A 20,903-nucleotide genomic window follows, 5' to 3' on the forward strand; every position below is an offset into this window, starting at 1 on the left:
TGGAATTCTTAGTGAATTCCGATTTAGCCCCATTGAATAGTAGTTTTGTTATGTGTAAATGTGGGTTTGCATATGTTAACGTTTTTTCCTGCAGATAAATATTGTCCTTTTTGGAGTAACCCCTTCACAAACACTCGGCAAATTCTGGTCGTGTTCCCTCTGCAAACACAACTGTGATAGGGATGCATTCCTGCCCTTGGCAGGTGCAGGTTTCTGGCAGTGTACACAGAGGCAATATGCTTGCCACAAGCCTGTGAATATCAACAAACTTGGACGTTTGGGCGTGTTCTTACAAGTGAGGCATGTATTGCCTTTCATGGACTCCCCAAACCCGTCCTATTGCACCGTGGTGGTGCAATAGTTGATGGGACAAATTCATGTTTTTTGAACAGCAAATGTTGGTTTACCTTGGAAAATGGAGGTATTGGCTCACCCATGAGCGACAGGCGAGAGACCCGCAGTCATGCACTGTATTTAGCCAGCCATATAAGAGATCTCTAGGGACTACTAAGGAGCAATGACCACTCACACATGCAAAAAAGAAAAACAACCACTGCAGAAGTTCTTTAGGGACTTCCGAGGAGCAATCGAAAGAGACTACCAGTCACAGGCAGACAGAGTCCAAGATCCCCACAATTCACCCAGGAGGGAGTGGAGAGTGGTCAGTGAGCATGGACTGGACACAGGCAACAGGATAAATGGCCATTTTAAGAATGGATCTTGATACATAGTATCTTCAGTAATGGTTTTGATATTTGATCAATAGATAAAACAATGCTTACGCCTCTGAAGATTCCCTTTTCTTCATAACGTACATTATTTGTGTAAAGAGTTTTCTTCTTTGAACTTTTCCTTGGACATCTACTGATTTAATGATTTATCTTTCTCTTAATATATTTATTTTCTGTAACCCCTTTTCTGACTCAGGTTAGCTACTTTTATGTATGATTTTATAAAGTGCACTAAACAGTAGCTATTTTCAGTCATCTAGTGTCCAAGTACGTAGGCTGTAGCTGTCTATAATAATTTATTATGTAAGGGTTTTCATTATATTTTATTATCTACTAAAGCTTTTTAGTTTGGGGGGGGGGACCAAAAATCAATTATGTGCCTATTAATCTAAGGGCTGCCTATTGTAACTTGATTCACAGGTTCCAATGGCTGTAAATGTAGCCCATTTGTAGGCTGAGTATCTGCAGGATACGGGTGGTTGATTCAATTCCTAATGCTTTTTATCACCTACATGTAAAACAGCAGTGGAGAAAGGACAGAGCCTCCAGGGGCCCTGTACATTGTGAGAAAGGGAGTGATCTTTGAATACTTACTCCTCACTTGCTGAACAGGATCCTCAAGGAGAGAGGTAAATCCTTAGAGAATGGTTCCAGTAACACAAAGACAGCCTCCGTGGCGTGCAGCCAATTTGGGTGTTCCACCATATTAACTGTTGCTGTGAGGGTAATAAGGATGAGCAGACAGAGCTCTTGTTTTTTAAAGAGGGGGAGAACTTCTACCTGAAGGGTAGGAGTTTCAGTGCCACAGGAAGACGGAAGCCTCGCTGGGCAGTGGACACCCACTGCAAGCTATTGTTGGCGATGACAGTGTTAAGTTGAGATGCAGCAACTCACAATGCTTTCACAAAGAATGGGAGAATGTTTATAAGGTTAAAGGTGTTTAACCCCTACGCTGCTGATGACGAGCTCAGCTCATCATCAGCCATGGTGGTCGTGTGCTGATGACGAGCTGAGCTCGTCATGTAACAAGGCTCTTAGAATTTTGCCACACACAGCGGGAAAAGCCGCCGCAGCGATGCGGTTAAGTCAAATCCCCGACCTAAAGTGGCCTTTGGAATTAATAATTTTTCCCTCTATTTTTTCTTCCTGGCGGCTGGTCGAGCTGTTTGGCAATTTTGAATCAGATTTTATCACCGAAAATGTCTTGATGAATCTTAGCACTGATTAAATCTTGGGGATGGTGGCTTTAATGTTTGTGGTACAACAGTGAGGAACCCATAAGTATTCATGATGTCTTACATAATGCTTTGGTAATAAGCAGTGGTCACATTTATGCATTCGACTTCCTCTTTCCGGACAAGGTGAGGCAATGAAAGTTGATTGAACTTGGTAATTTCCATGTGTTTTAAAGTTCAGATCCAAATTTCCTGCTATTTTAATTGGTATCTGATCGAGACATCTAGCCGCAGATTCCTTAACTTTGAATCACCCCAGGCATCAGACTGGTTCCGGAAGATTTTTCATGAGCAGTACCCCTGCAAACTAGTAGGTTTTGTCAGTCGGCTCCATGTGGCGTCGTCCGAGCCAGAAGTAACATCTGTATCATCTATAGGTGCCACCTCAGTACACCTACGTTAGTTCTTTTCTTTCCATGCCAGCCACCGCTGATAAGAGAGAAGAGCTTCCCCTCTGTCAGTTTTTGTCAGGATTTTTGCAACACTTCATTCTTTTGTTAGATTTCCTCCTGGTGTGTTGAGGAAAACAGATTTGAAACCCTATGGCACCTGTCACCACGCCATGTCGGTTACAGACCCGAACCCCATGTGTTTGTGATGTTTGGATCAGGACCATGACTCCAAGTCATTCTCCGACATGTGACTCCATGGCAGTCGTGGTCCCTCTCGAGAGGAAAGTCTCAGGACTGTTCCAGGTGTACAAAGTCTTCTTCGTCCCATCTGAAAACACTGGGCACTCAATTAAGATCCACAAAAAACACAAGAAGTCGAAGCGGCCGATGTGACAAAGGAACATTGGCGTTTCGAGGCCTGGCTCCTCGGGACCTGCACCTGGACTGACTCCATGCCTCCCCAGTTTTCGGGGAGCCAGAGCTCAAATCAAAGAGTTCTATGAGGCAATGCGGCTCATTTTTGAGCAAACCAACACCTCCTGCATGCCTTTAGGTCCCACAGGGTCAGAGGGAGCCCATCTGGTTCTGCGCTGGTACCTCCAAAACCTGGTTCGATGGACCTGGTCATGGATCCGGACCTGAGCTGGTCGTACCACTGTGACCTTCCCTAGTATCGGCCCAACGAAGATGCTCCTGGCAATGGCGGTGCCAGCCCCATTTTGATCCCCGACCACAAGGAGCCGGAACCACATCGACCGACGCTGATTCCGGCGCCAACAGGATCCCCACGGCCTAGGTTATAGCCTTGAACCCCATTACGAATGGCTAGGCCTTGGGGAGGAATGGGAGGGTTTGCTGGACCCTTTAGAATACCAGTATGAACAGGAAATGGACTGGTGTGAAGAACTGGGTGATGCCAACAGCCTGGACACGTTTTCAGATACCAGCATGCTCTCCCCCCAACCATGGCTAAGAAAGAGGTAGCATAAGAAGATATACAATGGTGATGCAGAGGTCAGCTGAGGTCCTCGACCTTCAGTTTCTCTCAGTGGCTGTCACGACTACCATCTTGACGGGGGTGTTGCAACCAGAAGTATCCACCTCTGAACCCCTACTGCAGTTCAACGAAGCCCTCACTGACGTCCTTCTGGGGACCTGGTCCAAACCCAGCACAGGGGCTCCTGTGAATAAGATAATTTCCCACCCCCTCCGTCACTGGGGACCCAGATTTCCTCACCAAACACCCTACCCCAGAGAGCTTGGTGGTTCAAGCCTCTACTTCCCATGGTGCCTCCCCTTACAGGGAATCCAAGAGGCTGGACAGCTGGGAAAGAAAATATTTTCTTCCACCAGCCTTGTATTGCAGTCAATGAACACTGCATGCTTATTAGACCGTTATTCTCACATGCTGTGGGAAACAGTTGTGCAAGTGCTGCCATAGGTCCCGGAGGATGCGAGGGCCATTCTCTCCCAAGCAGTTACGGGCAGAAAAGATGCAGGGAAGTTCACTATATGCCATGGCTTGGACATGACCGACTCACTGGGCAGAGCTGTTTCGTTGACTGTGGCCCTCAGACACCATGCCTGGCGGAGAACATCTGGCTTTTCAGGGAAGGTTCAGGCTTCCCTCATGGACATGTCCTTCGATGGCACCCGTCTCTTCAGAGACAAGGCAGACTCGGTGCATGAGCGATTCAAGGTTTTGCAGGCTACAGTCAAGTCCTTGGACCTCTCAGCTGCTCCACAACATCCCCAGCTTGTCTTTTGCTCCTTTCGTGGCCACAGAAGGGAATGTGCCTACCTTATCCTATCCACGGAGCCGTGCAACCTACCCAGCCTCTGCATGAACAAGGGCACTTTTCCTACCAGCCTCGTGGGTTGAGTAGGCAGTGGTCTGGTCCAGCCACCACCCCCTGCAGCTGCAGCCTCCAGCCCTTCCTAATCTTGCCCTTTTAAATCATGGGCATCTAGTTGGCGGCAGGATCCACCATCACCTCCACCACTGGCAGTCATTAACATCGGACAAGTGAGTTCTGCAGATCATCCGAAGGGGCTACTCCCCCTCCAGACTACCCCTCCCTCCATGCCTCCATCTTATGACTGGCTGACGGAGGATCATCTGCACCTGGTCCAGGACAAAGTCATGGCTCTCATGGTCTAGGGAGCCATAGAGAGGACTCCAGTGCCAGAAGTAACCTGTGGTTGCTATTCCACCTACTTTCTGGTCCCGAAAAAGGACAAGGGCCTTGTACTATCCTAGATCTCTGAGCCCTGAACTACTTCCTCAAAAAGGAGAACTTCACGATTCTCACATTGGCTCAGGTCTTGTCTGCCTTGAACCCAGCAGACTGGATAGTAGTTTTGGACTTACAAGATACCTATTTTCACATTCCCGTCCTGCCTGCCCATCGGCTTTACTTGCGGTTTACTGTAGGCCATGAGCATTTTCAGTTCATCTGCACAGGTGAGGGGTGTCAGTCTTCCGCCCTATCTCAATGACTGGCTGTGGTCAGCTCCCACCTCCAGGCTATAGTGGACCTCCTGCATTCGCTGGGGTTCACTAGCAACATGCTGAAATCACACCTGACTCCTTCTCAGATGCTCCTTTTCATCTGAGCTGTTCTGGACACAGTGCAGTTTCTGGCTTATCCTCCTGAGGGGCGAGTCCAGGATATTCAGGCTATGATACCAACTTATCAGCCTCTATCTTGGCTTTTGGTGAGACTCTGAGGCTGCTGGGTCTCAAGGCATCCTGCTAGTGGCACATGCCAGATGTCATATGTGGGCTCCACTGAAGGGCCTGAAGTTCCAGTGGGTTTAGCATCAGGGGAATCTCTCCGACATGGTCTAGATCTCAGAGGTAACTGCAAAAGACCTGCAGTAATGGCTAATGATCCATGATTGGGTCAGAGGCAGACCACTGTCCCTTTCCCAGCCAGAACTCACAGAAGTGACAGATGAGTCATACCTGGGATGGGGCCAAAGGCCCGGTGGTGACACCGCAGACGTCGGGAGGACTGATTGATGATTGATAACGGAGAAGTCTCGCGTTGGACTACCATGATGCCTGGGGGGCCGAAGCCACTCGATACCGAACTATACAACAGAGCACGATGGATGTTTCGTGAGTTTTGCAGGGGATTGTGGAGCGGGGGATGGGTCTGTGGGAACTACCTTCGGAGCCGAGTTATGCCTTCCGGGCCCCTAAGGCCGCCGTGGTGCAGACTACGGAATAGTCGGGCGGTTGGGAGGGTTAACTAGCCCTTACGAGTTTTGGATGGGAGCTGCTCTCGCGAAGCTGGGTCCTGTTCTGGGGGGGAGGGGACCAAGAGTAGTTGGGGAGACTCGAGGCGGGGAGGTGGGGGGGGATTGTTGTTTTGCGGATGGGGTGGGAGAGTGCAACCTTATGTGCCTGGATGCGGGCAAATGCTGGTCAACATTGGACAAGTTGGGATCATGGCTAGCACAGGAACAGTGAAGTGCATAACTTGGAATGTGAGGGGACTGCACACGATGGCACGGAGGCATAAAATTCACGCTTATTTGGTTCGGAGAGGGGTCCAGATTGCACTATTACAGGAAAAGCATTTGACTAAGCAGGAGGGCATAGCGCTGCAGCGCAGATGGAGAGGGCAACTGTTTAATACCACATATTCTGCATTTGCAAGGGGTGCGCTGGTTTGGGTATGGGCGGGGACTCCTTTCCAAGCGACCAGGCACACAATAGACCCGGAGGGACGGTTCGTAGCTGTGGAAGGGAAGCTTAAGGGCAAGGATATAGTGTTATGCAGTGTATATGCACCCAATACTGATCAATCCTCCTTCTTCACGAAACTATCTGGAGCGTTAGCAAGTTTCCTAGCGGGCCCCATTGTTATAGGTGGAGACCTTAACTCAGTGGCAGATACTGCATTAGACAGATCCCATCCTCCTCTGGGTGCGTCCCCAGTGCACCGCTTGGCGAATCGAATGCTTGAGTGGCAGGAGAGGTGGGGTTACAGGACGCCTGGCGAGTGCGACACCCGACCGCGAGGGATTACTCATATTATTCCAGCCTGCACGACCTCCATGTTCGCCTTGACACCTTCCTGTGTTCCCCACTGGTGCTACCCACAGTGGCAAATACGGAATACTTAACCCGCACGTTATCCGATCATAACCCCTTACTGCTCACTCTGAACTGGATGACAGAGTCCTCGTGTGTCTCGATGTGGCAACTGCGACCTGACACACTGGATGACTTATTATTTCGAGAAGCGCTAGGGGACAGGATCACACACTACTTTGCTGAAAACATGGGCACCACGGCATCTAGGGCGAAGGAGTGGAACGCCTTTAAGGTTGTTGTCAGAGGCCACTGCATTGGGAAATACGCCGGAGCGCGCCAGGCCTTAGTGGATGATCTGGAGAAGGCAGAAGGGACTCTGCGGAACGCAGAAACAGCACGCCCTAATCGCCCGGAGCTGCAAGAGGAGGTCTGCTTGGCCAGGGAAGCGGTTGCTGTTGAAATGGAACGGCTCCGCAGCTTTGACCATAAAGCTTATATAACAAGAGCACACGCTGAAGGGGACAAGGCGGGAACACTGCTTGCTTGGCTGGCTAACCCCACTAGGCGCAGTCACCCGATCTTAACCGTGGAGGGGGAGGATGGCCGTACATACGAAACTCAGACGGGAATACTGAACTGCTTCCGTTTGTATTATGAAACGCTCTACGCGAGTGCGCTGGAGGGGCAAGAAAGTGAGATTGACACCTTTCTGGAGGGGCTGCAATTACCGCAACTGGAACCGGAGCAGGCGGATGCCCTGGGCAGGAATATCGAACTAGGAGAGATTAGTAGCGCGTTGAAGCGAATGGCTCGCAACAAAACTCTGGGGCTAGACGGGCTGCTCATAGAATTTTACAGCAAATATATAGAGCAACTAGCTCCGCGACTCCAGGTAGTATACAATGAGCCTAAATCTCGAGGGCGATTACCTGAATCCATGTGTGAGGCTCTGATGATACCGTTGCTGAAACAAGGAAGGGAGAGTGGGAACCCAGCATCCTACAGACCGTTATCCATGTTGACGACGGACTACAAAATCCTGAGCACTATCCTGGCGACCAGGCTATTGCAACACATGTCGGATCTGGTCCACAGGGATCAATCCGGATTTATTCCCATGCGAAATACAACTATTAATATACGCCACCTGGTGCGCCTACTGGAGGAGCCAATGCCTGAAACACAAACGCCAGTAGTGCTGTTGATTGATATTGATAAAGCATTCGACAGTTTGGAGTTGACGTACTTGTATAGGGTCATGCAAAGTTTTGGCCTTGGAGACAGCTACATTTGCTGGACGAAAGTGTTATACGCCTCGGCGATGGCATGAGTACGAGTGGGCTCTCTTGTGTCGCATCAGTACCAGGTGTGCCGTGGTACTAGACAGGGGTGCTCACTTCCCCATTGCTTTTTGCATTAGCGATAGAACCCTTCGCAACGGAAGCCAGGAAAGGACATTATTATAAGGGCCTAATTTATAGGGGCAGTCCTCAGATTATCTCGTTGTATGCGGTGATCTCTTGTTGTTCCTGGAGAACACGAGTGAGGCGTTGGAAGGAGCGGAGAGACTTCTGATGCTCTTCGGCAGGTTGTCCGGCCTAAAAGTCAACTGGGCTAAATCTTGCCTATTCCCGTTGCGACAGGGGGAGTTGCGTCCTGTCATCCGCCCACTGCTTAATTGGGAGCCCAGTTGTCTGAAATATTTGGGCGTGCATATATACCACAGAGCGATCGACCTGCTAGAGGGGAACGTGGGCCGCTGTGTGCGTGCACTGCGGGGCAGTATGTCCTTTTGGGCTACCCTCCCGATATTGGTGACGGGACGTATATCTCTAGTGAAGATGATAGCCTTGCCGCGCCTCCTTTACTACTTCCGCACGCTGCCTGTGTGGATACTTCGTTCCATCTTCCAACAACTGAAATCATTATTGATATCTTTCCTCTGGGGCACGGGCAGGCGCAGGATAGCTCTAACCACGCTACTCCGGCCGAAAGATGAGGGAGGCCTAGCGGTCCCAGACTTTGAGCTTTATTACCTGGCGGCTCAATTGCAGATTTTCATGCAAGAGGTGGCAAGGGTGTATCGAGGGCCAGAGCACGAGAGGGAGGGGGGTGCCCCCAGGCACGTCCTAGCGTTTATCGCCCTGCAACAAAAGTTGGCCTCCAGAGATTTATCGCTGGAGGAGCAGACGTTCAGGCTCTGCTGGAACCGGTCCTAGAAGCGAGCAGGGGTACGACGCATGTATGCGCCTGAGATACCGCTGGGTATGATAACCGCGCTCCCTCATGGCGGCGATTGGTCGCGCTTGCAAGGTTGGGAGGATGCAGGGCTACAAATGTTAGGAGACCTATATGAGGATGGGGTGATGATTCCATACCAGACCCTGCAGGACCATTTTGACCTCCCAAGGGGGGACTTTCTGATGCACACAGCTATCATAAGAGCAATGCAGGTGCACTGGGGGGAAGGGATCCAAGAGCCCACCACGTCCATGGCTTGCCAATACACCATGATGGCAGCTGGCACGCATAGGGCGGTGGAATGCCTCTACTCCAGAATGCTGCGCGAGAAGCTACCACCTTTAACAGCACTAAAAACTGTTTGGGAAGCTGATCTGCAGATAGAGATCCCTGATACCACCTGGGCGCAGTTAGTGAGGCGGGCGAGGAAAAGCGCAAGAAACGCTCGCTTTCAGCTGATACATTTCTATGTCCTTCATAGGGCTTACCTCACACCAGGGAAGATAGGGAAGTACTTTGGGGTGGAGGATGCGGCATGCCTCAGGTGTAATACCATAGGAGCGGACCTGGGACACATGCTTTGGGACTGCACACACCTACGAGACTACTGGAGGGAGATTGTTGAGACATTGAACAATGTGACGGATAGGGAGTTGCAATTTACCAAAGCTGTAGGAGTGCTGCACTGGTTCCTGCATACGCCCAAGAATAGAATTTCGAGCAAATTTATAGATATGGTTTTGATCCTGGCCAAGAGAGAATTGACAAGAAATTGGAAATCAAAGAAAATCCCTACGTATATACGATGGCTCAATGAGGTGATTAAGTGGGCAGCGAGTGAAAGCACACTAAGGTACCAGCTGGCCCGCCGCAAATCAGATGGCAGGGCACTGGAGGCGGCAATGGGGTGGGAGATTCTAGTGCAGGCTTTGCGAGACAGCACGGTGGAGGAGGAGGAGGAACTTTCTGATATGGGCGACGAGGTTTCCACACACACACCAAGGGCACATTCCCAATAGTTTGTTAGTCACTCATGATAGCACCAACTATACACATTTGAGCGGAGCATAGGCGCAGAAGGGGCACTCGGGGGTGGGAGGGAGGGGGGACCAGGGAAGAAGGGGTTGGAGTTGGGCGGGAACTTGGGGTGGGAGGGGCGAAAAATTAAAAAAAGCGGAATAAGGTACTCCGAATAAGTCAAATGAGCACGCTCAAAGATGATGTAAAGGAAGATTCGATGACTAACGCCGCCCGCCCTCCGGGTTGTGGGCTTAATGGCTGTGTGCGACATCTCACTGGTATAAGCGCTGCACGTCACCGACAGCGGAGCAGAATTATGGTAAAGATATGCTGTATATAGTTTGATTTTCTGCAATAAAAACGGTTTTAAAAAAAATAGCTGTATAACAGAGCGGAAGCGCATCACAGAAGTACTTCACCATGCTTGATGGACCGGCTTGTAAAACAGCTTGATGATTTTGCCTCTGGTCACAGAGTAGTAGCGGTCAACAATTCAGACGGCCAGGTGTTTTCACTTGATTTTCGTGGCCTAAGATTAGGTGGGTAGATAAACCCAGCACTGTAATTGCTGATTTCAATTTAAACGTTCCATGCAATTTGAGGGTAAGTGTCTGTTCTGACATAATAGTGGTAGTAGGAATGTCTGGGCACTCATAGTTGTAGCTGAGTGTCATCCTAATTTAAAAGAATGGGTGCAAGCTTGAGCCTGAATTAGGGCTTAATGCCCCTCCATCAATGAAACCTATCATGAGAGAGCTCCTTTGTCATATGTGTCAGTGATGTAAGGGGGAGTTTCTATTATAAGTACACTTTTATGTTACTTTGAGTTATGTTATCTTACAGTAATGTCAACTTATTAGGTGGACAAATGCCAACACTAAGGGAGAAAAACTAAATAATCTCTGTATCTGATGTGGATATGTTTGCTTCAGTCCTATCTCACAGTGGAAAGGGGTAAGGGCACCAAATCAAAACTCAAGAAGTTTTCCAGATATAAATGAGGGGAGCCTGAGATAAAAATATGTTTACTTGGTCTAACAGCTGTAGAGTGACCTTATCAAATCCTGCAGATCCTGTGGACCACCTCATGCTCCACCTATTGTTGTTTTAGCTGTACACCAATGACTGTGATGATGTGACTTCTTTAAGGGGAAAGAGTCTCAAAGCAAAAGAAGCAGTGACGTCTTTGAAAGTAGTCCATTGTGTAGATTTGAAGGACCTAAGAATGGTGTAGAATATGCCATGCCCAACTTAATTACAGTAGCCTTGATATGCTTTGAACATGGTGGGGCATTAAAAGTGGGGGCCTTCAATGATTCTATGATGCCACCTGAGTGTGAGAACTGGGGATAGTATTAGACAATCTGGGGGCTATTCACAAATATAAATTTGAATATGAGTGAATCTATATGTATGAATTTATTCTTAGACTATTGAGTAGGAGTACTTCTTTTGACTAGTCTTTATTTAAAAATATTAGGTTACTCAAAAGTGAGGACTTACATGTCCCCACCCCCTGGAACAAAGGGTAGATCAGTAAAAACATAAAACCATCATATATGACTGTAAATGTACTACTAGTTGTGACTATACCACCGGTATTGACTTTCCACACACTTGACAGAGACCTCCATTATCTTGGTAGAGATGTTCCTATGGTAAAATATTGAAAATTCTCTAAAATTTTTGAAAGGAAAAAAGTTTACTTTTTAATGTTGTATGTATTTTTTAGTCCTCATATTAACTTCTGTAAGCAAGCGCCCTCCTGATCACCACAACCTAGGTGCTTGCATCGGGGGTCTATTTTATTTTTTACCAATGTTTACACCAAGTTACCAAACTACACCATACATCACGATCTGACCAAGAGGTTTAATTATTGGACTTCATGATCTTCCATTAGGGTGCAAAAAATTCCAAATTAACCCAAGTTTGGCCTTCCTTTTATTCAAATTAACCTTTAGATCTAGATCCCCAAAGTATCTCACAAGAGTTTCACCACTCCCTCCAGGTAGTAGGTGTGACCTAACACCACCTCTTACACATCTCCCTTCTTGCCAGGAGGACTAAATAAAATATGAGCTCCTTTTGAAGCTTCGAGAAGCCCTCAGGTCCAGATCTTGGCTGTATAATACCAAATATTATTAGAGTGGGTCTTACCTTTACTTTCACACCCAGGATGTTAGACATTGTCGTACCCACTTTCCTCCGGACTTTTTCCAGGACCGGGCAACTGGCAAACATGTGAATGTCATCCACCTCTCAAGCTCTGCACCTTTTACATTTGGCCTCCCGCCGCCTCATCCTAGTACGCTTTGCTTTTACCCAATAGAATCTATGTGAGGTAAAGAAGTGATTCCTTTTTAATGCAGCAGACTTAATTACAGAATAAAGCTTGCTTAAAGATACTTGCCATAATTCATCCAGCTCTTCACTTGGCAAGCAACCTTCTCAAGCCATGTACGGGGGTCTCATGCTCTCTTCTGCTGCTGCAACCAGATTCTATACCAGTGAGCAACCTCCTTCTATCTCGGTCTCGGATCCTGATGAAAGGGCTAATTTCCCTATTCTGCCTTAAGCTTTGTGCCAGGGGTTCAATGTATAGATCAAAGAGGATGGGTGGCAGCGGGCAGCCCTATCTAGTGCCCTTTCCTATCTTTATCGAATCTGTGAGGCTTACGTTGACTAGTATTTGTGATCGAGACACTTTATATTTTTTACTCAGGGCATTCCGAAATACCTAGCCAATACCAAATGCTTTTAATGTGCCTCTCAGATATTTCAAATTCACCCGATCAAAGGCCTTTGTGGCATCAAGGGTTACCATTGCTCGAGGGCTCCCTGGGTAGAAACAAGAACGGTCACTATTCCAGGATAGACTATTTTTTTCTGGAGGCTTTAGAAGCAGAAAGAGTCATGGATATTGAATATCAACCCATCCATATTTCTGATCACGCTTTTGTATGTTTAAAGCTAAAACTATCTTCATATCCGGTATGAAGAAGATGGACTTTAAATAGAAGGCTACTCCTGCAACCAGGAATTGTGAAAGGGATAGAAGAGAGACCAACTGATGTTTTTTAGGTGGACCCTTGCTTCAGCCCATATTTATGTGGTGTGGAATATATTTAAAGCCTGGCTGAGGGGTGTTTTAAGGAGCTCCTCTGTGGCTTGGATAAGAGAAGAAAAAAAGCAAGTCTCAGTGCTGGAAGAGAAGGCAGTGGAAGCAGACTTGAAATCAGGGCATTTCCAGTAAAATACAAGAAAGAGTATAGGGGATAAAGTTGAGGACTTACAACTCCAGTTTAAATTGAAGTTGGATGAGATACTGCAACAGCAATGGGATGTGGGCAAGTTGAGGAAGTATGAGCAGGGAGAGAAATGTGGAAACTGCTGGCTATGAAGACTAGGATGGGCAAGTATCATAACTAGAATAAAGGTGGAAGAAGAGGATAGAGTGGTGGAGGACATGGTGGAGGGCACGGAAGGGATAGAGCAGGCATTTTTTAAGTTCATCCAGGACTTATACTTAGAGGACCTTGAGGTGGATGAGGGTGAGTTAGATCACTGGCTTGAAGGGAAACAATTACCAAAACTGGGCATTGAGGACCAGCAGTATTTGAACCAGGAAATAACGGGGAATTAAATCCTGACAGCAGTCAAAAAGCTTAAAAGGGGAAAAGCAGCTGGGCCAGACATGATTCTAAATGAAGTCTATATAATGTTCTCTGAGGTAGTAATCCCGGTCTGGCTAGAAGTATTAAATGAGGTGATAAGGAGAGATTCTCTTCTGCCGGAGTCCTGGAGTGAGGCTGTTATCTCGCTCATCTTGAAACCAGGTAAGGATCCCGCACAATGTCAGTCGCACTAACTAATATCAAACCTGAACACTGCGACAATAAAAATCTTTACTAGCATACAGGCATCCCGTCTATGTAAGACAGCTGGGCTGCTTATTAATGAAGACCAGAAGGGCTTCCTACCAGAAAGACAGATAAGGAAACTCACACACACTCTGATGGGATCAATTGTTCTTAATGTTATATGTTGATGTCAATTAATTTTACATTTTTATTTTCATAGTAACAAAAAGCTTAAGATGCTGAGAAAAATCCTGTGCCTTCTGCCAGAGTCAGCAAAAAAACGATAGTTCAAGCCCTGATTGGGTCTAGACTCGACTAGTGTAATGATTTGTAACTTGGAGTCACACAGGGGAGGATTAAGACGCCTAGTGTTAAAATTACCCTCATCCCCAGATTCCCAATTCCCTCTATATGCGAACATGTGACACAAGCTCTGAATTAAGAAGATATAGGGAGCCCAACCTGCTGTGAATTGATGAAGCAGGCTGGAACTATTTATGAAGAATAGCAATCTGGGGATGAGGGTAGTTTAAATACCACATGTTTAGTATAACAACCGGAGAGGACTCACCAGATTTCACAAGCAGTCTTTTTACTCCCACCAATTAACTTTTTATGATCATGAAACAAAGCAAGAGCTGTATCTGGGAGTCTTGTTGGGAATCGCCGGAATAAAAAGGGGAAAAAATCCAAAGTGTTCGGAGCGACTTGCTTTTATTATATACATGCTTTGTGGGAGATATCAGTTTGTCGTGAAGAAGGTGGTTTAATTGTTACCCACCGAAGCGCGATGACGCACAAGTGAAACTAAATCTAGCAGGTACCTGGACAGAGTAAATGAAAGTTATCTGGGAAAATCATTGTGTCCAGAAGAATGACCGAAACAAATTGTTAGTTATGAAGATGTATGTGGTTGTCTTATTTGTTCTCCTTTTTTTGTGATTCGTCGTGATTTATTGTCCATAATTGTGTGTTTTAAAAAACTGTTTGCCTTTTTATAAATTATATACTGCACTGTTATTAAACATACTGTGTATTGTTTCCAAATTGCTACTTTACACTAAAAATAAGTCCAGTGTTTAGATTAATTGTGATGTAATCATTGTTATTTATATCAGATGTGATTTTTAAAATTGTGGCATTAAACATCTTACCAATTTGAGATTAGTGTGGCACTGAATTTTGGCTGGATTGGGGGTCAGAAACTAAGTGCTGAATATAGTTTGTAGATTTAAGAGTCTGAATGGATTTATGTACTTGTTACTGAATATCAAGGGGAGATTTTCTGACTGGTAGGATGCTCTGTCCGCTTGGGTGAGGGCACCCTCTCTATTTCCTTCAAAATGTATAATGGCCCAAGCCAATGATTTATGGCTGTGGCTGTGCTTGGACACAGTATGGTCGTTTCCGCGAAGCCGCAGCAAAACTGTCAGTCTTAGTCTGCAATCAACAGCAGTGTGAAGTCTCACAGAAACATAACAACCAGGACCAACACATCAACACCTAGCCCAACTTTCTTTTTAGTCATTGTTACATATATGTTCTAAGTCTAGTCCTTCTGTGAGAGACAGACTTATGTGTTATATATATATGAAAGGAGGCTTTAACATGCATTGTAAAATAGCATTCTAACATAAAAAGGTATTGCAGTATTAACTGTCAATGTATGTGGAGAGGGAACCCTTTTATCTCCAAATTTGAAGTTCAAAATAATTTTTGACATTGAGACATACACCTAGATTCTGAAATTAATTTTCTGAAAGAATTGAGTATATAACTTTCTATTAAGTTATGATGCCGTGCTTAGACATCCCAAATGACTAATGTATTTATATGTTGAATTGTTTTTTTGAACGAATCCCTTGTTAGCACTGTTACCTACCTGTGTTCTCCTTGGGAGCATTTTTAGGGGCATTGAATGAAGGATCTTTTTCTAAGATCACTCCCAGGTTGTGTTGCTCTCTACAACAGCTCCTGAGGAGGGTCGGCTGGTTACGAAATCAGCCACAGGAATGGGAGAGGAAGTAGTTCCACTGAGTGATAGGTCCATGTCTAGTTGGTGCTGATGTCTCTGAAAAGCTGGTTGAGTGGATCAGAGTAGGTAACAAATCCAACAAAGTCTTAAAAAGGCCAGAATTGTTGTGGTATTCACATCAGGCTAGGCATTGTGAAAGGTCAATGTGGCTTGGGAAGAGGCACCACCTGCCTGTCTGCTACTTCTGAAAATCTAGTAGGGAAAAATATAGTTAATTACAGTTTTGCTCTGTGCCTCTGTGAGTTAAGTAGTGGATGCTGTAGTCAGTGCGATGGCCAGTATGTGTCTTTGTAGGCCCAACTTTTCTGTGGTGGTGTCCCTCAAAAATTAATGATGTCTCAGTATGTAAATGCCCATCACATCTGCAGTAATTTGAAAACCACGAGTTTCAATCTTGGAAAGAGGACTCAGCTTTCCATGGTTGGTACATCATGTATATACCATCTATAATTTATAGCACTTAGAAATGGCAGAAGTGCTTCATGAATATATTATTATTATTATCATAATCATTATTATTATTTTCTCTTTTAAGCTGTTTTTTCTGTGGATCTGGTCGGCTGAGTACCATCCCTTTGCATGGTCAGCTAACACGTACAGCGTGCTGATAAGGCTGGTGTGCAGAAGCCTCATGTTGGATCAGTACCTCATAAAGACCAGTAAGCTGGTGCCTAGATAATCCACTTTGGAAGTACCAGGACCATTTTTGCAGCCAGTTTCTGTAGCACTAGAGTTTACATTTTAACAGTCAGGATGGGACTTTGAAGGTTTGGTTTCTTCAAATCGTGACTCTCTCTGTATGTTGACTGTAATGCTTACATTTTCATGGGAATTATTCACCTAAAAACTACCTTTGAGTATAGCTATCTTTAGGCCCCAGATGTTGTAGTTGAATTCAGAAAATGGCTCCACCTGTAGTCGGCCCATTGTGTATTTCATATTATTGTACTGATGGAGAGTGTTTGCTTATACAGTTCTGAGTCGGTGCCACCAACTTAATAACTGCCAGTATAGCACTTGATCAGGTACACTACCATGTTGTTTGCATTAAATATGAATTTCTGCTTGATAATTAATACTGCACAATAAGGCGTTGAGTACAGGTTTGAGAAGATGTGCTAAGGTGACCAAACAGGTGAGTTAGGAACCTATGGGCCTGGGTACTAACTCCAACTTCAGACTTTGACTGAAAAACATGGAATTCTGGCAACTAATGTAATCTCCCTTTCCCTACAGATACATGAATTTCAGTAATGGAAATCTGAATCGCAATTCAATTCAAATGTGTAAGTCCCCACTTGAAATACATGATCCTAAATTGTTTCCCAATCATTATATTATTATTCATCTTTCTATTTCTCCTCAGCTAGGCTTGAGCTGTATAAATGCCAACACCATTTGTATAAGTACAACTTCATTCCTAAAACTATTTGGTCTTATAAGGCAGAAGTAAACTAAACTGCCTGATTTATGAATGCAAACATTTTTATTTTACAAAAGTTGATTTAGAACTCATAAATGGATTTGCTCACAGAGAGGTTCCCACCCAACTAAATCTACTGCTGTGGTTAAGAGTGGGTGTTCCAGGACTACATGATGTGTGTATCCACAAACGATTTACTTGCCCCCTTCCCCATTCTGCAAAAGTTAGGCTAGTTACTCTAGTCAGGTGAGATGTTGAAAGGAACCTCCATACATTGGGTGGGGGCAGGAGGCAGGTGAAAGAATTTCTCCAAAGTGAAAAATATGTACCCTGTGGCGAAAAAACAGTAAGCAGACATTTCCTGTGTTATTTTATTTTTCAAATACGCATGTATATTCGTAATGCAAAAATAAAATTCACAATTGTTTCCAGAATTATGACACGAAAGCTGCTCCTGGTGTAGCTTTCTATGCATAATTCTGAATAGTTTTTGCTTGTCTAAAATTGCTATAAGATTGGGTGGTTGTCGGAATGGATGGATGGGCACATCTTAATTACTTCATGAAGCCTTTCATTATCCTACAGAGTGGGTTGTAGTCACCTGGCACCCTTAAGGTGGGCGTTCAGCTGTGGTTTGCTTTGGCTACCAGCAGGATCAAATCCTGTGTCCCTCTTGCTTTGCAACTCCAGGGAGATAATCTTGAGAATCTTCTCTTGGCTATGGATTTGGTCCCATCAGTTCTGTGTTAGTATCCATAGTTTCCGAAGTTAGACCTCATGCTTTTATTATGGTCTTCTATGCCTAAGCATAGCCAGTGAGATTGTATAGTTTGGCAGAATATTGTGGAATACTTCATGTGAGCTAGTTGGAAACTGTTCACATGGGTCAATCTGTTCTTTGCTTTTCTATATGCTGTCCATTGTATATTTGCATAACTCTATTGGCTGTTACAGTGCATGAATGACTGAAAAACCTGGGGATTCTGTCAAATGCTATTTACAAGACTTACGTAAACAAAGTAACGAACAGAACATAAGACCTTCAAACAGTCTTTCTCATCCACTTTACTTTATGTGGGCAACTAGATTTAGACAACGGTTGGTTAAGAAGGAGAGACCTTAACAGATAACCAACATTTACCAATCATGAATGATGAACTCCCTTATTTAAACTATCTCCTTAATTGACCTGGGAGGCCATGCAGTTAAGTTTATGGACAAACCATGGTTAGTCATTAGTCATGTATGACCATAGCTTACCATTTTGGTGAACATACAGCCTGACTGATCTCCATACAAATTTGAAATCGATGTTAAGACCTTCAGTTATGCAGGGATGATCCTTGGAGAAAGGTGTTCCTTAAATATTGCTTAAATACAGGGAAACAGAAAAAAATGAACAAAAACATTTGCATGGAAACATTGCAAATACATTAGAATTCAATCTCTTGATTGCTGACATTACTAGGATCTCTTAATAGCCTTACTTGCAAATTTGTTTATTACCTTTCTAGGCCTATAACTCTTTTATATCATAATTTATACAATATATAAATGCTGTTAATACTCCTTGAAGAATGACATTCTGTATGAATGGCAAATCCTAACAGGTTTCTTTTATGTTTTTTTAGGTTGAATTTACGGTTGAAGGCCATGAACTCATCTGTCCATCAATACAATACATCCAGTTATGAACTGTTAATGGAGACAATAAAGGCTTCTGTTAGCATGCTCGATTTCATTATCTGTGCTGCGTTCAGTGTCCTCATAATCAGAACTGTGCGGCGAAGTTCTGATATGAGGAAGGAAGTGCGGTATTTCCTTCTGTCCCACCATCTTGTCTTTTTGACCTTATTCTTTGGTTTTGGAGCTGTGTTCAGTGGCATCCGAGCCATGCAGGTCAATGCTCCGAGACTCGCATGTTGGATTATATTTGCAGTGCAAATAGTAGTTGGAAAAGGAATACTGCTGACACTGACTTTGATGTCTCTTAATGCGAGTGTAGCCATATGTTGGCCTTTGAAGCATTTGTCAATAGTGTACTTGGTGAAATTCAAAGTGATGGTTTGTTTATGGATTCTTGCCTTGCTGGATCCTGTTGTCTCATTAATCTATGAGTCGATCAACACTTCTCCTGAAGAAATATTGCAGTTGGATCCATCTTGCCCATCAAGCTTGAATAGCATCCCTGCCAGAGTTGCTGGGATTGTTTTCATTCTGCTTCTGGTGATCCTCATGGTAATCAGCTATGTCTTCATATACAGAGAAGCAAAGCACGCTGGTCATTTCAACAGTTCAAACAAGGCAGCCAGAAACACCATTGCTATCCATGGATTACAGATCACACTACATATCATCCCCACGTTGATTTTTATCGGCATTGGCAGAAGCCCTGAACTCTGGGCACTAAATATAGCGAACTACATAATTTTCTCTTTGGCTCAGTGCTTCAGCCCCATTGTCTATGGTCTACGCTGTAGAGAGCTTCAATGTAAACTGTTGACCATGTACAGAATCATCTGCTGCGCTCCACAAGCAACCAGCAGTAACGCGGAGCTGAAACTCTCTCCAGGACATTCATTACAATGATATTGTCTTTTGAAACAAAGGGTCAGACTAAACGGCTGCAGACCTTACTCTGATCTAATGTCAAAACTCAAATAACTTCTCGCTGTTCGTCCAACGTGTTCTTAAAGGCATTGCTTATGCTTCATTATCTGCCATTTGCTATGACTCATTACTATTCTGCTTACAGTATTACATGAGTAACACTATGAGTAACACTATATATTTCAGTTTTTTCCAATATGGTTTATATTTGTATTTATTCCTCTTGTGTTTTCTACAAAAATAAAAATGAGTGACAGTAAAGCATTCAACCGTACCCTACTACAAGTAGGAAATCTGAGCTCATGAATAATTGTTTTTTGATTTTGACCCAGCGCAATGTGATTCTGAATGTAACAAAGTGACTGATTCCCTTCTGTTAACCCTTTCCATGCTTATGACGGAATGGTTCCGTCATGAGCCAGAGTGCTCGTGTGCGCATGATGGAACCATTCCGTCATGTGCACACAAGCACTAAATCCCAGGAATTTCCTTTTTTTTGCCTCAGGAGGTGGGTAAGAGCTTTCCCAACCTCTTGAGGCATTTTTTCCCAGTGAAATGATGATCAGCACGCACAGCAGAGCTATTCTGGGTCTATCTCATCTCCTGAGCATGTAGGCAGACGGGAGAGGTATTGTTGGTAAGGGGAAAATCTCCCCTTTCCAATGGTACCCTTCCCTATTGGATCCATGCTTGGGGATCGCCGCAGAAGGGAGATCGCTAAGCAGGGATCCACCCACGAGGCACCAGAGAGGGGGGAGCGGCCCCTTTGGTAAGGGTCTTTGCTCTCCCCATATTTAAATGGGTATATTCAGTCTTTCTGCCCCCCGCACACTAGACACCAGGGATTATTTTGTTTATAGTTCAGGGGTGGGATCAGCCAATGACTCCCCTCCCCCCCAATTCCAGTGTCTATCTGCCCCCACCCCCGAGGCAGATGGGGACAATAGCCCCTGATCTGCTCCGGGGGGCAGAACGCTCACTAGACAATAGGGATTTTTTTTCTAAAAGATGGGTAGTGGTAGGGGCTGCCCACAATGGTCTTGGCTACTCCCCCACTCCACATAAATGGGGACTCGAGTCTTTCTGCCTCCCCTAGGGGGCAGGTGAGGCAGTAGCCTCAGATCAGCCCCGCCCCCTCATTGGCCACAACCGTTCTTCCCCCCGGGGGCATATGGGAGCAAAAGCCCCTGATCTGCCCCCCATGGGGGTGCAGAAAGCCCACTAGGCACCAGGGACGATTTGTGTTTCTTAGTGTAGGGCTGGGCGCTTAATGGTCATCCTAATGCCCCCACCCCCGCCCCCCAA

At 45.3% G+C, this 20,903-nt stretch overlaps 1 protein-coding gene across 4 annotated transcripts in view; it reads left to right on the forward strand.

The window, feature by feature from the left end:
• The window catches only part of LOC147683208 (uncharacterized), a 275,070-nt gene extending 255,174 nt beyond the window's left edge, over positions 1-19,896 (forward strand). For 2 of the 4 annotated variants that reach the window (XM_086944807.1, XM_086944808.1), the window contains exons 2-3: positions 16,802-16,851; positions 18,620-19,896. In XM_086944807.1, coding sequence (XP_086800933.1) covers positions 18,642-19,577 — 936 coding nt within the window. In that variant the 5' untranslated portion in view covers positions 16,802-16,851; positions 18,620-18,641 and the 3' untranslated portion in view covers positions 19,578-19,896. The remainder of the gene's footprint in view (positions 1-16,801; positions 16,852-18,619) is intronic. The other 2 variants (XM_086944809.1, XM_086944810.1) reach the window with 1 other exon arrangement.
• Positions 19,897-20,903: the final 1,007 nt, after the last annotated feature.

The sequence above is a fragment of the Lissotriton vulgaris genome, chromosome 11, assembly GCF_964263255.1.
Source record: "Lissotriton vulgaris chromosome 11, aLisVul1.2, whole genome shotgun sequence".
Lineage (NCBI taxonomy): Eukaryota > Metazoa > Chordata > Amphibia > Caudata > Salamandridae > Lissotriton > Lissotriton vulgaris.